The 19967-nt window shown below is 40.0% G+C and overlaps 1 protein-coding gene across 3 annotated transcripts; it reads left to right on the top strand.

Moving 5' to 3' along the window:
- The first annotated feature begins 83 nt into the window (after window positions 1-83).
- Window positions 84-15507, top strand: ltc4s (leukotriene C4 synthase). Of its 3 annotated transcripts, XM_081383559.1 has the most exons (6): window positions 357-469; window positions 2746-2845; window positions 2934-3004; window positions 9008-9234; window positions 13767-13848; window positions 13949-14344. In XM_081383559.1, exons 1-6 carry the CDS (start codon window positions 409-411, stop codon window positions 13990-13992), a joined length of 585 nt encoding a protein of 194 aa, XP_081239685.1. In that variant the 5' UTR covers window positions 357-408; the 3' UTR covers window positions 13993-14344. The 3 variants fall into 3 exon arrangements, with proteins under 3 accessions (XP_081239686.1, XP_081239685.1, XP_081239687.1); XM_081383560.1 differs by lacking the exon at window positions 9008-9234 and having other exon boundaries at window positions 84-469; window positions 13949-15507; XM_081383561.1 differs by lacking the exon at window positions 9008-9234 and having other exon boundaries at window positions 2934-3053; window positions 13949-14335.
- Window positions 15508-19967: the final 4460 nt, after the last annotated feature.

Below are 19967 nucleotides of genomic sequence, written 5' to 3'. Positions count from 1 at the left end.
CAGATCCGGCCCACATCTGGGCCGTGTGGAATGTACCGGATGTGGGCTGGATCTGGACCGAAACTATATTGCTGTCTGGGAAGGAAAGCACAGGTATCTATTCTAACTGTAGGAATCACTTTTTTTTTTTTTGGTGACGCGTTGTGTAAAAAATATTTCCAAAGATAAATGATACGTTTTGCTGTTTTACCTATGCTTGTTTCACATACACAGTGTTGTTTTTTTGGTAATTTTGATTGAAACCTGTTGTGCCTGCTGCCAGAATACTATTAGTGATGTGATGTGATGTGTAATATCTGTGACCCGCCCAATCTAGTCATGGTGATATAGTGATCAAGGAAGAGCCGTGTGGTTTGGACACACACACACACACACACACACACACGCACGCAGAGAGCGTCCACAGGGATGATGCTGGATCAGGTCGTGTTGTTGGCAGCCGTCACGGTGCTGGGAATGATGGAGCAAGGTAACTATGGTCTGGTCAAATCAATGTTCGTCAGTCTGCTCAGAGAAACAGTTTAATACAGTGTGATGAAAGTGCTTGAGCAACTTTAACTGCTTCAAGTAGGACACGTCTAATAATGAACAAATGATTATGTTGCTGCGTGAGATGGTTGGACTTTAGTACGTGACCAAAGTAACTCCAATAATCATGTTGGCTCGTAGGATATTTATATGAGAAGATTAGCCTTGAAACGAGTAACAAGTGGAATACTACCGAATATAATAAAACAATAAAGGTTACACGTTTCAAAATGAGACTTGGAAGTTGCTGGACAAACGTATTGTATCACGTGTTATTGTGTACTTAAATTGATAGTTTACTCGCCCTAATGTCGTTTATGACACAAAAGATAGTATTTTGAAGATCGTTTTAGTGACCGTTGACAAAAAATACTGAGACATGTTTATCAAAATATCAGGTACGCTTTACAATGAGGTTCATTAGTTAATCATTAATTAACTGTTAATGTATTAACTAACATTAAATAATAATTAGCAATACATTTGTTACTGTATTAGTTCATCTTTGTTTACGTTAGTTAATTAATAATACAGCTGTTCATTTTTCATGTTAGTTCACAGTGCATTAACTATGTTAGCAAGATTTTAAAAAATTATTAGTAAATGTTGAAATTAACATTAACAGAGAATAATGCTGTATAAGTGCAGTTCATTATTAGTTCAAGATAACTAATGTACTAATAAACCTTATTGTAAAGTGTTTCCAAAATATCTTCTATTATGTTCCGATGACAGAATTATGAATTATCCCTTTAAGATTTGTCAGAACAGGAAAGTTAATTTCCCTCAGGAAAGATTATTTTGTCAGATACATTCACTAAAACAAGTGTTAATATAATTTTTGCTTGTCAGGTGAATGTATGACGACAACATGCCTATGTTTAAATTAAAGACCAAACATCCGGATTAAGAACGGGATATTTCGCAATGTGTGTTAGAAATGTGTTTGCCTTAGGTTAAATCTGTGTTGAAATCTGCGTTGAAGCCGGTGTATGGGGGTAATTTATTATTAATTATACTATTATTATTATTATTATTATTATTATTATCCCGCTTATTACACGGCTACTTGCCACACAAGTAAATCATTAAACACGAAATATTGATCGGAGTTGAAATATATTATCAGGTGTTTTTAAACGTTAAACGCAAAGCTTCCGCGGAGAGAGCAGTTTCAGCGGCAAGATCAAACTAGACGGACATACGGTATACAGTCACAACAACACTTATTAATTTATACACATTAATAATTATGGAGATAAGAGATATTGATTTCAGATTAAACTGTTTTAAAATCGTACCTGTTTGTATCTTATAATCCAACAGTGTACAAAACAATATTACAAAATGGCCGCTGGTCGTTTGTATGAAACAAGAGTCCACGATACTGGATGGCATAATTAAATAACTCTACACAAAATATTTGATTCGACTGAGTTTTAATACTTTATTAGCTCATCGAGTGGAAACCTTTTACAAAGAAATCCCGTTTCTAGCGAGCGTATTATAGCGCTGCTTACTTAAGTACCCGGATGAGCCTGTGTTTCTGTGTTTAGCGGCTGTTGGAATATCACACCGCTGGATGGAGCTTTTATAATTGTTAAAGAACCAATAAGAATCAAGTATTCCAATATTCCAGTATTCCACTTGAACACACCACCACAATGTCATAAATACGAGTGGGAAGCTCAGGATTTTCTTTAAGCTCCGATCTTTAGAAGTTATGGGCGTGCCAGTGAGAAACATGGCGGAACACCACAATACTCATTTATCAGTGATATTGTCAGGCTTTTCTATTTACAGAGCAGTAAGCTAATTGCCTGAACAGAAAAGGATGACATTATAATATAACAATGTAATATAACAATTAAGTTTGCAGTGGTTTCCTAAATTAATTCAAAACATGAAAAAAGCGAAGCACACCTGATGCACATTTCTTTGTTCTTCATTTTCTAGAATAAGAGTTTAAGAACCTTACTGTATTTTTGTGGAATTGATTAAGAGAAAGTACACCACCATCTTACGCCAACGAAAGTGACTTGAACGCACATACCGTCGTAAACACGACTTCCCACCTCGTAAATACGAACTTCCCAGGAGGACTTGAATGCACCATAACATACCACTGGATAGCGCTATTGACCAATCAGAATCAAGTATTCCACAGAGCCGTGTAATAACCATAGACTGTAGGTAATAATGTGTTTATTCCCTCAGCGTACTTCTCCCTGAAGGTGATCTACGCGCGCCGCAAGCACTCGGTCTCTCCGCCCGCCACCACCGGCCCGCCCGAGTTTGAGCGGGTCTTCCGAGCACAGTGAGTCAGAGGAACCGCACTTACACACATATGATATGAATGCTGAGAGGCTTTGTCTCATATGTCTGTCATCATCTTGCTTTTCCAGAGCGAACTGTTCAGAGTATTTCCCCATTTTCATCTTCTCACTTTGGCTGGCTGGAGTTTTCTTCAGTCAAGGTGAGTCTCTCTCAACTGACAGACCAAGCATCACCATCATCATCATCAGGTAGACTACTGCCAACTTTGTTCTCAAAGAAGAACATATTAATTATGTTTTCGCCACTGAATAAAAAAAGTAATTGCGACTTTTCATCTCACAGTTCTGACTTTTTTCTTGTGTGATATAAATTTGCAATTCTGACTTTTTTCTAAAAATTGCGAGATATAAAGTCGCAATTCTGAGTTATAAAGTCATAATTGCGTGATATAAACTCAGAAATTGTTATAAAGTCAGAATTGCGAGATATAAACTCACTATAGTGTGATATAAAGTCACAATTTGCGAGATACAAACTCTCAATAGTGTGATATAAAGTCAAAATTGTGAGATATAAACTCTGAAATTGTTATAAAGTCAGAATTGTGAGATATAAACTCTCAATAGTGTATTATAATGTCAGAATTGTGAGATATAAACTCTCAATAGTGTATTATAATGTCAGAATTGTGAGATATAAACTCTCAATAGTGTATTATAATGTCAGAATTGTGAGATATAAACTCTCAATAGTGTATTATAATGTCAGAATTGCGAGATATAAACTCTCAATAGTGTATTATAATGTCAGAATTGTGAGATATAAACTCTCAATAGTGTATTATAATGTCAGAATTGCGAGATATAAACTCTCAATAGTGTATTATAATGTCAGAATTGTGAGATATAAACTCTCAATAGTGTATTATAATGTCAGAATTGTGAGATATAAACTCTCAATAGTGTATTATAATGTCAGAATTGTGAGATATAAACTCGGAAGTTGTTATTAAGTCAGAATTGCATAATATAGTTATTCCAAGTTATAAAGTCAGAATTGCAAGTCAGAATGACTTCTTTAAACTCGTAATTGTGAGATATAAAGACTTTATATCTCACAATTCTGAGGAAAGTCATAAAATAATCATTTAACCCTCTACTTTTTGGATGGGACATGATAAAAATTATTCCACACAATTTCTTGGCTCATTTGGGAACATTTTATTGATTTATGGATAATTCCCCAGACCCGACTCCCCGAAATTAGCATCACACAATGCTCAGAGAGCAATACAAAAACCACAAATCTTTTTAAAAAATGTCGAGAAATCATTAGGTAAAATGGGAAAAACACTTGAAACACATTTATATATTTGATAATATACAGGCATAGGTTTGTATCATGTAGTGTGTCGTGTCATATCATGTAATGAGATTTCACTCCTTGTGCAGAAATAAAGCAGTTCCTCTCTGCTGTGAAATAGAGGTGTACGTTACACTTTTTGCACATCACTTCGGGTGTTCCTGTGTGCACCCAGTTTCTGAACATGCAAAGCAAAAAAAACTTCATAAAACCATACAACCTTCTTTACACCTACACACACACACACACACACACACACACACACACACACACACACACACACACACACACACATTTTTTTATGTAAAGTTCATGTCATTTTAAATAAGATTACTAAAGCAAATAATCTTGTCTTCCTATCACACAATGTGCTCCTGTGACCATGAGTCGGAACAGGACATCACACATTCAAATGGTGCATGATAGTGACTCTCAAACCTTATTGGACTGTTCTTTGATACTTTTTCAACCATTCTAATTGGCTGCAATCATTTAAAAAACATGTACTGAACATAGGCTTAAGAAAACTTTCCGTTGCCCTGTGCTGTCGAGGGATAAACTCAAATTTGCTAAAAACAAGTTAAAATTACAAGTTTATATCTCGCAATTCTGAGGGATAAAAGATCAGAATTGTGAGGAAGAAAAGTCGCAATTATCTTTTAAATTGTTTTATACCATGGTGGAAACAAGCTTCCATAATTAATCGTGATAAAATGCAGCTGTAATATTTTGTGGTGTCAATAAGACTAACTCAAGCAGCTTGCAAATACAGTAATTGAAATTATTCAACCCCCATTGCAAATCAGATTCAGTGGCACATTTACAGACTTTCAGCTGTTTGTAATGAACAAATCAAACAAAAGTAATTGAAATGGCTCAACACAACAAATGTTTCATGTGAAAGAGCTTTTGAAAAAGCAACCTAAGCTAGTTATGCTGGCATGTTTTCGTGGATTATTATTGCATTTGACAGAAACACACCGCCCTGAAAATGTCTTGATTTATTTACAGTAACAGAGAGCATCTAATGTTTCATTTGAAAGAGTGAAAATGCCTATATGTTTGGTCAGACTGGTCAGTTTTGACGGGTTTAGAGGGGTTTTTTGGGAACTTGACGGATGGTAAGTCTAGCAAATCACCTTAGGCTGACCTAGAAAGAGGAACTTCCCCTTGTGAGAAGTGTACAAATAATACCTGCCTTGTTACTGTGGTTAACTATATTAAGTCTATCTAGATTAAACAGCTCTCACATCTGACATTGACTTCCACCATAATCTGACATCACACACCTCAGTTTTGCATGCAAACAAAACAAACTTTGAAAATGTTTTATGCAAAACAGTGCAGTCCTGTTGTTTTGTTGTGCTCTTTAAAAAACACCTGCGTTCAGATCTAAAGAATGGAACAGACCTAAAATAAGCTGGTGATCAATGTTAGGTTAAATCAAACATCACAGTTACTCTTAAAAATAAAGATTCTTGATTGGCATCTATGGTTCCATGAAGAACATTTAAAGTCCCCCTGTGGTGAAAATCCAGCTTTTAATGTTGTTTATGTGTCTGTGTGGTGTTTTTAATATGATTTAAGACAAACCATGTGTAAATTCATAAGTCGAGTATTTCCTCCTTAAAACTGCAGTGAACCAAAGACAGTCTCAAAAACACGCTTTGAAATCGCTGGTGTTTCTGACGTCACAAACTACCTTGTAACCAATCAGATCAACGTGTGATCGTCAACCAGTGGATCTCTGAGCCGAGCGAGTGAGTGGAGGCGGGGCTCATTTGCATATTCATAGAACCGTGGATACCAAATGAGGCAAGGGTGTCGAGTTACATTCAAGATATTTTAAGGCATGAAGACATTTTTTCAAGAAAAACAAAAACGTGTAAATGTCATTTTGGTGATCAAAGATGAGTTTTAAGGGATTCAATTATTGACTACAGGGGGACTTTAAATGTTCTTCACACTAAGAAAGAAAATAATGGTTCTTTTAAGAACTAGGGTCTCAATCATAACCGCTGCGTCGCACAAAACAGGCCCTGAAGGGTGAGCTGAGGGACTGACGGCAGATGAAGGAAAACCACTTTAAATCGCTAGGATCACAACATATGGGATCCAGCCTAGCACAGGTTACACAAGCATACAAGTACTAGGACTGGCGTCAGACGCTCCGCCACGTCCGACCGCCGAGGGGTGCGGAGAAACTCGACAGGGCTCGCCTAAGTGGGGAACTCGACTGGAGCAAAAAGCGCACATATCCGCTCCATGTGGAGGGGAGTGGCACAGCAAGCCGACACTAGAGCGGGAACTTCGGTGTTACTGTCTGGTTGAAGCGATCACACGGGAAGAAACCGCCTCAACACATAGGCTATAAAATCTAGCGAACGTGTTAGGTGTCGCCCAGCACGCAGCTCTACAGATCAGCGAGGCGCCGCGTGCCAGCGCCCAGGAAGAAGCGCTGTCCGAGCGCTTGCAGGTTCACCACCTGGTCCTGAAAGAGAGTGGTAGGAACCTTGGGCACGTATCCGGGCCGGGGTCTCAGGATCAAGTGAGAGTTAGCCGGGCCGAATTCCAGGTACGATTCGTCGACCGGAAATGCATCGCTCCAGCCCTTCTTGCAGGAAGGAAAGCACTGCTCTAATCGAGGCGATGACGAGTTTAAGACGATGAGAGACGACACCCATGTTATTAAACGATAACTGTGACTGTATCAACACATGCAATATCGTTGACGAAAAAAGACGAGACTGAAATGTGTTTACAAAAATAAAAACTTGACCAAAAGGAGACAACACATTACGAAGTGACTCTTTTTACGAGCTTTTTACCAGATTTCAATAATTTAAACCCCCATTTAGAGCTTTTCTTTTAAAAGAACACGTGTTCTACCCGGTCTTTTCAATAGTATCTGGCAATCATGCGCTCCACGTTCTCTACACTGCTGAAGAAGCGCAGATTATCATGAAAACACAGGCAAGTAAGCTGGAGTTCAGCGAGCTTCATTTGAGATTTTCTACTTAAATTAAAGTGTCATTCAGTTCAACAAACAAAAGGGTAACATTAAGTGATGTACTACATTTAAAACAGTATTGTCAGTAGGCTCATTGCTCTATTTTGCAATGAAAGCCACAGCAGAACTGCAGCACACAGCGCTGATTCGTGAACAAATCTGTGGCTTTGAACAAATCGTGAGAGTCAGTGATTCAATGACGCATTCATACATACAGCCACTTGCTTCGTTACTGAATGAATGAATGACTCGATGACTCACTCATAAAGACAGTGACTTACCGCCACCTACTGGTGATTTTAATTTCATATTTAAAAGTATTACTTCGTTTTTACCATCATTGCATATTTATTGAACATTGTTTTATTTAAAGCATTATATATTTTATAAAGGTATTTAGGTAGGTAAAAAGGTAAGGTAAGGTAAAAAATGAAGTGGACAAATCGATTAAAGGGGGCAAATATTGTCCCTTAAAGCAGCACTCAGTAGCTTTGGGATTTCTTCGCTGTATTCTCGCTTTTTGCTCGCAGGTTTCTCTCTAGAGCTCCCCCCACAGCTTCGGAATAGATATTTGACAACACTGTTGTAAAAACTCGTTGGCGATTCTCAGACACCAGAGGCTATAGATCAACGACATCAAAGCAGATGGGACATTCTTTAAAACGTCTTCTTCATTCGGGTTCGGACAGCGTGAGGGAGCGCAATAATGACAGTATTTGAGCAGATTTCTTTTGGCCGTAAAGCAATTGTTTACATCGCGAGACCTGATCTCACGCGATACTTCCTGACGCGGCGGCCGCCCGGCCCGCCGGCTCAAAGTTGCAAGTGCGGATTTTCCGCTCACGGGCACCAGGGGGGTGCGAAACGACCACCATTCAACCCGAAATAAGTAATATAACCATTCCAATGACTCCGAAGCTGTTCAGTTAAGGTAAAAAAAGTTACTTAGTTCACCTTTAACACTAGAAGTGCCAGAATTCCATAACTACTAGAACTGCTGCAAGCGGTCATTTTGACCGCTAGATTCCAAACTAGGCTATATCTTTAATGATAAATACCCATTTTAGAGATTAATGCATTTATTGTATTAGGATGTCTTTTAAAAACAAAACAACACCAAACTGTACATTTAAACAAGTTTAATTATACATTTATAAATAAATAATATCCATAGATGTCCTGAACAAAATGACGGAGTATAGCCTATGTTTTCATGTTTCTGTTCGATCACGCCTGCGCCCGCCGACAGACACAAACACACACACACACACACACACACACACACACACACACACCATATTCCAGCATTGCAATCTTGACATTGCAGCCTGTTCATTATGGCCATAATAAAATATAATAATAAAATAGTCAACCTAAAATATAAAAATTCCACTGCTCTGTGTGTCAGTAGCCTAGTACAATTCGTGAAGTGAAAGACAAAAGGTGCGTGCATCCGTTTCTGTGTTTATACCCGTGCTTCGGGGCGGGGCACGAGATGCAGATCTCGCATGCCATTGTGCATTGGCTCGTTCTGTAGGAAGGACATCATAGACTGCTTAGACCAAGAACTTGATTTCTTGGTCTAAGAAAGTTTTAGTAGAAGAAAATCGTTTATTAAAAATGAAGTGATTGAAAGGGAATTGTCTAGACACGGAACGTTTGTGTCAAGAATGAAGAAAATCCCGCTCGGTTGTAAATCGCCACAGTTGAAGCATGTTGTATCATTTCGGAGGCAGGTGCACATGATCTTAAATAACCAGAATGAAGAGCTTAATTTAGCCATGAAGTTTAAGATTGAGGATTTACATTATGTTATTTTTGCTACCTCAGATTCGATGAAGTGTTTTGGTTGTGGACAAGAGGGTCACGTGATACGCCTGTGCCCTGAGAAGAGCGCAGACCAGAATCACAATACAGGCGAAACGCAAAATACAGATCATGCACAAACAAGTGATACAGTATCTTGTGTTGACAAAAGTGGAAGTGACGATCGTGAAAGCAACAAAGAGGAGAGTGTGGCCTCAAACGAAATTGTGCTTGAAGGTGGTGTTTCTGAGGTCAGTGAACAGGCCATATTAGAGTACGCTGTGGATGTAGACATGACAGAAGATCAGAGTATTTTTAAAACACGACTTTAAAAAGGAAGACTAAGACCAAAGAAAACAGGGCTGGTAAAAAAGCCCCTGGAGCAGCTGATGTTGATGCAAGCGAGGTGGACTCAGAGTCGAGTAATGTTGAGGAGTCTGCTATGGATAGTGATTGTGAATCATTGGACTCTGTGAGAACTGGCCGCAGTGCTTACGTATTGGACAAAATTAAAACGTTTCTTCAGACCACGAAAGGCATGAAAGGTATAAATGTAGAGGATTATTTCCCAGATCGTGAGCTGTTTATAGATTCTACCAGGGCTTTAATGAAGGAGGGTGGAGCTTTCACTGAACAAGAAGTCTTTAGACTGAAGAAAAATGTCCAGAAGTTAAAACTAAATTTATTAAACGATGAATTCGAACCAGTCTAGCTTCCCTTCTTTTCTTTTTTTTTTTTAGGTATTTGTTACTGGTGTGCTCATATTACCTTTTTATGAGTAGGATACGATTGGGCACACTTAACTTAAATGGTGCACGGGACAGCAAGAAAAGAGCAATGCTTTATGAACTGATTAAACAAAAGAAACTTGATGTAATGCTGGTTCAGGAAACTCATGGTGATGTTTTTAATGAGAATGAATGGTTAATGGAATGGGATGGGTCAGTTATTTTAAGTCACAAAAATCACTGTAGTCGTGGCTTAGCTATACCTTTTAAGAAAAACTTTAAACCAATTTCATATGAGACAGAACATGTTATTGAGGGACATCTAATGAAAATAACAGCAAAATTTGAAAAAATGTTTTTAGTTTTTATAAATGTGTATGCTCCTGTTGTTGGTCCTTTTTGATAAATTAAGTAATATTTTGTCAAGCTGTAAAGAGGAAGAGTTCATATTTGTTGGAGGAGACTTTAATTGTACGGCAAATGATGGAAAGGATAGGAACCATAAAGAGCCACATCTAGCTTCTCAACATGCTATAAGAAAGCTTATAGAAGAGCATGATTTGTGTGATATGTGGAGAGCTTTATATAAAGAACAAAGGCAGTACACATGGGCGCAAACAAGAGAAAATTATATTTCTATGGCTAGATTGGATAGGTTCTATTGTTTTAAACACCATTTTAATGTTATTAAGAAATGTGAGATTTTGCCTAGTGGGTTTTCTGATCACAGCCTAGTAATCTGTAGTGTTTTCATTAATAATATAAGGTCTAAGAGTGCCTATTGGCACTTTAACACTTCTTTGTTACAAGAACATTTTTTTAAGGATGTTTTTAGTTATTTTTGGAAACGGTTCAGTTCCAGGAAAAAAGAGTTTTCTTCCCTACAACAATGGTGGGATCATGGGAAAAAAGAGATACAGCAACTGTGTCGTCAATACACTCTCAACGTATCCAAGGACATTTCCCAATCAATGAAAGCCTTAGAGATTGAAATAGTGGAACTCCAGAATCTGGCAGAGTCCACAGGAGTTCGAGGACATATTGAGCTCCTCAAAGTTAAAAAAATAACTCTGGATAACCTGTTAGGCATCAGAGCACAGGAAGCTTTGATCCGCTCGCGTTTTCAGAGTGCAGTAGAGATGGATGGCCCAACGAAGTTCTTTTTCGGTCTGGAAAAAAAGAATGGTCAAAGCAGACTTTATACATTCCTTATACTCTTTGGAGGGTGTAGAAATTGTGGAGCCTAAGGAGATTAGAAAAAGAGCTGTTTTATTTTATTCTGAGCTTTATAAAAGTGAACATACAGAGGAAGGTGAGCTGGACAGCTCTTTTTATATGGGTTTGCCTAAAGTTCCAGAGGAGACCAGTTCTTGGCTTGAGAGGCCGCTTTCAGCATCTGAACTGCATGTTGCTCTGCGGAATATGGGTTGCGGTAAGGCCCCGGGAATTGATGGTCTACCAATTGAGTTATATAAAACGGTTTGGTCAGTGCTGGGGGGTGATTTGCTGTCTGTGCTCAATGATAGTCTGGCCGGAGGGTTGCTACCTTTGAGCTGCAGGAGGGCAGTCATTACCCTGTTGCCCAAAAAAGGTGACTTAAAAGAAATGAAGAACTGGCGCCCTGTTTCACTTTTGTGCTCTGATTTAAAGCTCTTTTATAAAGCTTTGGCCATTAGGTTGAGGGAGGTAGTTGGACATGTTATTCATCGTGATCAAACTTAATCTGTGCCTAACAGGTCTATTCATGATAATGTTTATCTAATTCGGGATATTTTGGACGTCTCCAGGCTATTGGACATAGACAGTGGTCTCATTTCTCTAGACCAGGAAGTAGAGGAGTTCAGGTTCAGCTCTGGTTTTATCGTCATGATTAGGGTTTTGTACCGGGATGTTGAGAGTGTACTGTAAATTAATGGTGGTCTTAGGCTCCTTTTCAAATTAACAGGGGTATTAGACAAGGTTGTGCACTTTCAGGAATGTTGTATGCTCTTGCCATTGAACCTTTATTGGTTAAGATCAGAGAGAGCATTGAAGGTTGGACCATACTTTGCTTTGGAGCCAGTTTTAAGGTATCTGCATATGCAGACGACATTATTGTTTTGGTTAAAGGGCAAAATGATGTTGATCTTCTTAAAGACATTTTAAACAAGTTTGGTCAATTTTCCTCTGCCAAAGTGAATTGGTCCAAAAGTGAAGCCATAGTGAGTGGTCTCCTAAATTACCAGGTGGTTTGTCCTGGAAAAGAGATGGGTTAAAATATTTAGGAGTATATGTTGGCAACGATTCAATGATAAGCAAAAATTGGGAAGGAGTTTTAGAAAAACTAAAGGGGCGATTGGAAAAATGGAAATGGCTTTTGCCAAAAATGTCTTTTAGAGGGCGGGTTATAATAATTAATAACCTGGTGGCTTTAGTTTTGTGGCATCGTTTGGCCTGCATTGACCCTCCAAATGGACTCTTGAGTAAAATTCAAGCCAGTATGGTGGACTTTTTTTGGAGTACTTTTCACTGGATTCCGCAGAGCATACTTTATCTACCCAGAGATGGAGGAGGACAAGGACTTATTCATTTGCCCAGCAGGGGGGCAGCTTTTCGACTTCTGTTTATTCAAAGGTACCTCACAGGACCTAAGGATCTAGTCTGGAGAGAAGTGGCTGATGTTATCTTTAATCAAGCTGGCAGACTGGGATTGAACTCTGTTTTGTTTTTAATGGACTCGAGTAAGCTGCAGTGTAATGGACTGACTCCTTTTTATAAGGGACTTTTTAAAGTTTGGGACTTATTTGAAAAGAAGAGGTTGGAGCCGACTTCCTCGTTGTACTGGCTTCTGGAGGAACCTCTTGTACATGGTGCCCGGTTTGATGTTACTTGTGAAGTTACACCTGGACTGATTCATTGTCTATTTACCACCAAGACTTTAAAACTGCATCAGTTGTTGGATGTTGCTGGTTCTGGCTTGAATAATGCTCAGTCCATGGCCTCACATCTAGGTATGCATTCGGTACGGTATGTAGGAAAGAGTCTGGACATTTTTAAACAGAAATTCACAGAGGCAGAAAACAATCTGTTAATTGATTATTATAATGAGAATCTGGTTCCTAATAGTACAGATCCTTTTCCAAGTATTTCTCTAGTCCCAATCTCAAAGGACTGTCTGGACCTTTTCTGAACCTAAGGGGACTAGAAGGTTTAAGTTTGCAGGATGTTCAGAGTAAAGTTTTGTATAAATGTCTTATAAAAGTTTTAAATAAAGCAAAACTAAAAGAGCGCAGTGATACAGTGTGGAGAGAGAAATTGGGAAGATGATGGAGATAAACCTGTCTGGAGAGTTTTATATAAACCACCAATTGAGAAACGTACAGGTGATATTCAATGGAGAGTTTTACACGGCGCATTTGCTGTAAATGCATTTGTGATCTTAATTAATCCCAGTGTATCAAGTGATTGTCCTTTTTGTAAAATGAGGGAGACAATTTTTCATTGTTTTTTAGAATGTTCAAGACTGCATGATGTTTTGTTTTCTGGATGTTCTTTTCATGAATTTTGGGGAGATTTTTTCTTCTAAAATGTGGATTCTTGGACCCAAATATAGTGTGGCGCAACGAGTAAAAAGTCAATTGTTGATTTTTTTAATTGGGCAAGCCAAACTTGCTGTTTATATAACTAGGAAAAACAAAATAGAAGGTAGAGAAGGACAACATGTGGTTACTGTATTTAGAAATATGGTAAAAGCAAGGGTTATGTTCGATTTCAAGTTCTATAAACTGATGAATGACTTAGAAAGTTTTCTGCCCAAATGGTGTTTTAATGGAGCTATTTGTGCAGTTGAAGAAGAAATGTTGATCTTCACTACCATGTTACAATAAGTCTTGTTTTTTGTACCTCTGTTTTTGTTTCCTGGATAATGTGATGTTTTGCTGATGTTGTAATGATATAAATAAAGTGTGTTGAAAACTCAAAAATCTCTCTCTCTCTCTCTCTCTCTCTCTCTCTCTCTCTCTCTCTCTCTCTCTCTCTCTCTCTCTCTCTCTCTCTCTCTCTCTCTCTCTCTCTAGCATTGGCAGCGTTCTTCGGGATCCTGTACCTCTATGGCCGGTATCTGTACTTCCACGGCTATGCGGAGTCGGCTCAGGGCAGGTAAAGCGCTGTGTGTGGTCAGTAATGTTAATGTTGGTGTGTGTGTGTGTGTGTGTGTGTGTGTGTGTGTGTGTACTCACCTGTCTCTGTCCTCTGTTAGACTGGAGCCGCTGTACTTCAGTGCTAAGATGCAGTGGGCTCTGATCGCTCAGTCCGGGCTGGGTGTCGTCTGCTCCCTCACACATGCCTATCTGGGACTGGACCTGATGCACTCCGTCACTCATCTACTGGGCCTGACTGAACACACATGAACAACAAGCAGCAATATAAAACATTTACATAGCATTACATTTATATATCAAATATAGGATGTTAATTAGTGTTTTTTTCTACTGAGAATGTCCAATAGTGGAAGTAAACATCTCACAGGAGAATTATGTCTTGTTTTTGTATCCTAAATACAATTAAACATTTATTTTGTATAATTTTACACAAATTGCAGCTTGACCAGAAATGACGCACAATAAAAATATTCTGCTTCCAAGTGATATTTGGTAATATTTAGTATGTTTTCTTTATACATCACTTATATTTACTCTCAAGCTTTTCACTGACAATATTGTCTAAGGTAAACGAGTATTGACTTAAGAAATTAATTTAATGGGGCGATGGATAGATAGATAGATAGATAGATAGATAGATAGATAGATAGATAGATAGATAGATAGATAGATAGATAGATAGATAGATAGATAGATAGATAGATAGATAGACTGAGCGATAGATCGATTAGAAATAATAAATAGATAGATAGATAGATAGATAGATAGATAGATAGATAGATAGATAGATAGATAGATAGATAGATAGATAGATAGATAGATAGATAGATAGATAGACTGAGCGATAGATCGATTAGAAATAATAAATAGATAGATAGATAGATAGATAGATAGATAGATAGATAGATAGATAGATAGATAGATAGATAGATAGATGGATAGAAAGATTAGAAATAATATATAAACAGAGAGAGAGATAGACAGAGAGATGGATAGGTAGACAGATATAGATAGATGGATTAGAAATAACAGATTGATGGATAGATAGACAGATGGATGTTAAATACATGATATAAAAAGTTTAAATCTGTTATTACAAAAATATGTCAAGACTCAACTTTTTTCCATATTCATTTAATCTCAGTATATTTTGATACATATTTTTTTCTCTGTGTTTATGTTTAAAGGCATGTATTTCTAATCTATAAGCATTTGTAAACGGTAAAGACTAGAATGTTGTTTGACAGACTTCACTTCACACACAAATCTCTAAATCCTCAAGTGTTTGGCTGAATTGCTCTGCATCTGTGGACAGTGTTTTGTATGTTTGACCGCTAGGAGGCGCAACAGCTGAGTAGATCAGTGCCTGTCAGTAAAGACCAGATCAGTGTGAATTCTTTATTCCCTGCTCTTGTGTTTGATGAAATACCATAAAGCAGAGCCACTGGAGGCTGTGCTGTATTGAGCTGATCTGCCAACTTATAGAAACCCCAGAATGAGGCTTTGCTTCTGTACAGCAGCTCCACAGAATCACTCAAACTACCACTCCTGGTGTTAAAGATTATAGGACCAGATTTAAATAAGCTTTGTCATTTCAAAATCTGATTTTCTCCCTTTAAAAAAAATGCATGAATTAATAAATAATTTCATAAATAGTAATACTAATTTTATTTGTTATTTTAAATGCTCTCTCATTTTCCTTTACAATTAAGCTGAAGTATACGCTCTGTGACACATGCTAACCAGCTGCGCGTTTGGACCAGACCTGCATGAAATGACTTATCTTGGAAAACACATTTCTTAGATATTGTCTTGATTTCGTGATACAATAAACATGTAAAAAAACAACAACAACAACAACAACACAAATGCACAGACACCATGAGTGCATTACTGGATGTCTGACTATTGCCTGGCTATCTTTGATTATGTCTGCCTTCTAAACTACTTTTAACTCTCTCTCACACTTGTCCCCCAGAATATTTTGTTGTATGAACATCTGCACATAAACTATAGAGCCTCTGCTTTTAAACATTTTATTCTAGCTCTATGTATTCTTTTTTTATCAACACTTTAATGTGGGTAAGTTTCATAAAAAAATCAACATTTTGAGCAAAAAGCTGAGAAAATCGTATTTTCTCAAAGTCTAGATCGGATTCAGATCGATGATCAAAACAGATGAAGTAGATTTTGAGTCCATCAACCCCCTTAAAGCTTCAGTCGTTTCCTCTTCATGGGTGTTGTGATTAGCAGTATCAAGTCACTCACAGGAATCATACTGTAGCACTATTGTAGCGAATGGAGAAAATGATTGGACCTCGAGGGAATAAACAAAGTCCCTGAACCGTCTCGACGGCCTCCTGACTCGCTGAGGCCGCAGTTGCCCTTCTTGTGTAACTGAAGCTGGGCTGTATATGAATGCGAGGTTTGCAGCTCAAGAACTGGTGTGGCTGTATGTGGGTCTGCCAGAGGACTGGAAGTGCTCGACTGGGGTCCTGGTCCAGCCTCCGGGGTATGCACAACTGTAGAGGAGGCCGGTGTTTGGGCTGTAGCGGCACTTCCTCTATAAGGTGCCAATCTGTCCCGGTGCACGGCCACCTTCCTACCCCTCGAGGCAACTGAACTCGGTCAACAACTTCTCCGATTCTCTCCATAACACTGCACGGCCCAACCCACTTGGGGTCAAGTTTAGGGCACCTGCCCTTCTTTTTCTCAGGGCTGTACACCCACACCAGCTCTCCCTCTGTGCAATGCCGCCCTTTCGCTTTTAGGTCAATATTTCGCTTCTGCGGTGTCCCCGCTTTTAACAACTGCTTCCTTGCAAAATGATGAGTGGCTTCCAATGAGTCCTGAAGCTTTCTATCATACTCAAGGCCAGAGGGCACAGCAGGCGCATCAGGTGGCCTCCCAAAAGACATTTCCCCAGGTGTTCTGAAAGGCTGGGTGTGCAAGAGGTTGAGTCCTGCACAGCGGATCAGCACGCCATTAGGATAAATGGTAAGTGCGTATCCCGGTCTCGCTGATGCTTGGCAGACACAATGGCCAGCTGTTCCGCCAGTGTCCTGTTAAACCTCTCAACGAGGCCATCACTTTGGGGATGCAAAGGGGTGGTCCTTGTGAATCCCTAATTTTTCACACATCACAGAGAAGACACGTGACTCAAAATCACGGCCTTGGTCGCTGTGTATGGATTCTGCAACCCCGAACCGGCTGAACATGCCATCCACCAATGCGTTCACCACTGTCTCGGCTTCTTAACCAGGCAGCGCGTAAGCTTCTGGCCATTTAGTGAAATAATCCATAGCCGTCAGCACAAACCTGTTACCCCTCTCCGAACATGGAAAAGGACCCATTACATCCACCCCCACTCTCTCCATTGGGCCTCCTATGGGGAACTGTTGCAGGGGAGCGAGGGACTGGACAGGCGAGCCCTTGCGGGCAGTGCACCCATCACACCGCCGACAAAAGTCCTCCACATCTCTCGACAAAGAGAGAGTGGCCACTTCCTCCCACAGCGGTCGCTGCTGTGTTTGGACCCACTGGATTACTGGCTGCAGGTCCGCATCTTCCTCATGCTTACAAACCACAGAAACCCCCTGGCATCCAGGTCCTCCAGCTCTCTTTCCCTGGCTTCTCTTTTGTCACAGTACAGACACCCGTCGGCAAAGCATGGCCGACAAGAAAGGGCATCTGCGTTTGTATGGTCTGACCTTGGACGGTGTACTACTCTCATGTTGTATGCCTGAAGTTCCTCAATCCAGCGTGCCAGCCATTGGAGAACTGAATGATCAGAGTGTACAGTGAAAGTTAGCCCGTACAGGTAATGTGTCGGACTGCAAAAAGCACTGCAACAAGTTCCTGTCTGGTGACACAGTATCTGCATTCGCCCTTTTTGAACGCTTTGCTGTAGTTGGCCACAACTCGCTCACCCCACCCCCCGCCTGAGAGAGAACCACCCCCATACCCACATTGCTGGCGTCAGTATCCAGAATGAAGGGCAGTGCCAGGTCAGGGGGGACCAATACAGGGGCTGTGATCAGAGTCTCTTTCAGGGCAGCAAAAGAGTTTTGACACCCCTCAGTCCAAGCAAAGGACTTATCCTTCTTCAGCAGGCGGAATAGTGGGTCCGCAATGCTGGAAAAACCATGCACAAACCTCCTGTAATATGAGCCCAACCCCAACAGCCCTTGATCATCTTCCCTTTGTCCATCTCTTGAGACTCCTGCTGGTGATGACTCATATTGGGATGATCATGCGGACCCCGTCACATTTCCCTGGTTACTGGCTAGCTTAGGACACTGACAAACTAAATGTCCAGTCTGCCCACAACCCCAACAAATCCTTGGCCATGTGCAGGGGCGTTGATCAGGTTGCAGTGCCACAGCTCGAATGAATTCAGTAATCTTGGGAACCCAGGCTGGCCTTTCGCTTAGCCCCTCCCCCACATCAGTAGCCCTCACCGACACAGATTTGCACTGTCTCTTGTCCGGCATGCAAGCATCCCCAAACAATCTCCCTCTCCAACGCCATCTCCGAGGCATCCTGCAGGGTTTGCGGGTGAGCTGGTTGTGTCTGTCTACGGAGCTTCACAGGGGTAAGGCCCTGTATGAATTAATCTCTCGTAAGCTCCCCTTGAACTGACGGTGACGTGGGCAAAAGCTCGCCGAGTCAAATTTTCAATATCATTTGCCAGGACTCTCAGTTGCTCTCCTGACTGCCTACGTCTATTACTCAGTTCAGAACACAGGAGCCCAGTGCCCCGACAAGTGCATTATAATTGTGTCTATCTTCAGGGTTGAGCAGTAACAAACACTTTGGGGGTTTTACTGCCACCGTAGCCGCGGTTCCCTGGGCGCCGCCATGATATAACCCGATATTACCCCCTGATCTTGTTATAGTTGTAATATATTCGTTACTATGACTGTCGTGCTCGTGCTATCGAGTTGATCATGATAACATTGGCCCCTATCAAATTGGGGGGGGGATCCTTTTGGGGTAGGGGCGTGTTTGTTTCAGTGATTTCAAATATCAACATTGGCCAAAAGTGTTTTTCAAAAACTACTGATCCCACCTTTAACAGTTTTAATGCTCTTTTATTAACGTGAGCACCTGTGTGGTCCAGCGAACTCAAAACTTCTGGAACTCTTTTCCCCAGATCCCAGCCACACATAACTGCACTGGCTCGTTCTTCAGGAGAACAGCCCACGCCCTAAAGCCCCACACAACCAGAACACATAACACATGAAAGAACATACATGCACCTAGATCACACCTGATATAGAACATCAACAGTCTTTAGACTTGCGACAGTATAATAGTAACTCCTTTTATTTTTTAACTGCTATATGAACTCACTTAACCATGACTATTTCACTGTATTACATTCTTCTTCTCCTCTTACATTTCTTTCTCGTTCCCATTTTCGCCCTTTCCCTCACGGGCGCCCTCTAGCACAATTACTCAGAACACAACAATGGGTTCAACATTTCATTCAGTAACATTAAACAGTTTTGATTTATATGCTGTTTAATGTTTGATAATCATGTTATTTTACATGAGCTTCAGCAGAAACTAGTTAAAAAGAAAGAAAACAAACCTCAATGGCAAAGTCAGCGACTGCAAGTGCTGCTAAAACTAGGTGTGCATTCACGAGCTTCAGCCAGACTGATGTTGACATGTTCAGTAAAGCTGGAGATGGAGGTAATGGTGAACATGTGTCTGTTTACAAGAGGAACTGAAGGAAGTAATCGAGGCTTTCATGTTGCATGAAAGAGAGCGCTGCACATCTGTGTGACTGTGCCGCTGACTGAAGGCGTGTGGCACCATCATGATGTGAGGAAGTGCTGTGAATAGTTCTAGTGTGATGATGAATTGTGTCCACTGGTCAGATGGGTCAGCTGACGATAGCAGACGCCCCCTCAGATCAAGATCAACGTGATTAGGGGTTTTATTGATAAAATATGCCATTTAGAAATTACATTTGTCAAGTCCATTGTCGTCCTAATGTGAATATTAAAAGGTTAGTTCACCCAAAAATGAAAGTTCTTTCAGTAATTACTCTCCCTCATGTTGTTCCAACCCTGTAAGGCTTTCGTTCATCTTCAGAACACAAATTAA

This window comes from Scardinius erythrophthalmus (genome assembly GCF_964197995.2).
Source record: "Scardinius erythrophthalmus genome assembly, chromosome: 13".
Classification (NCBI taxonomy): Eukaryota; Metazoa; Chordata; class Actinopteri; order Cypriniformes; family Leuciscidae; genus Scardinius; species Scardinius erythrophthalmus.
This window is presented reverse-complemented; position numbering and strand designations above follow the sequence as displayed.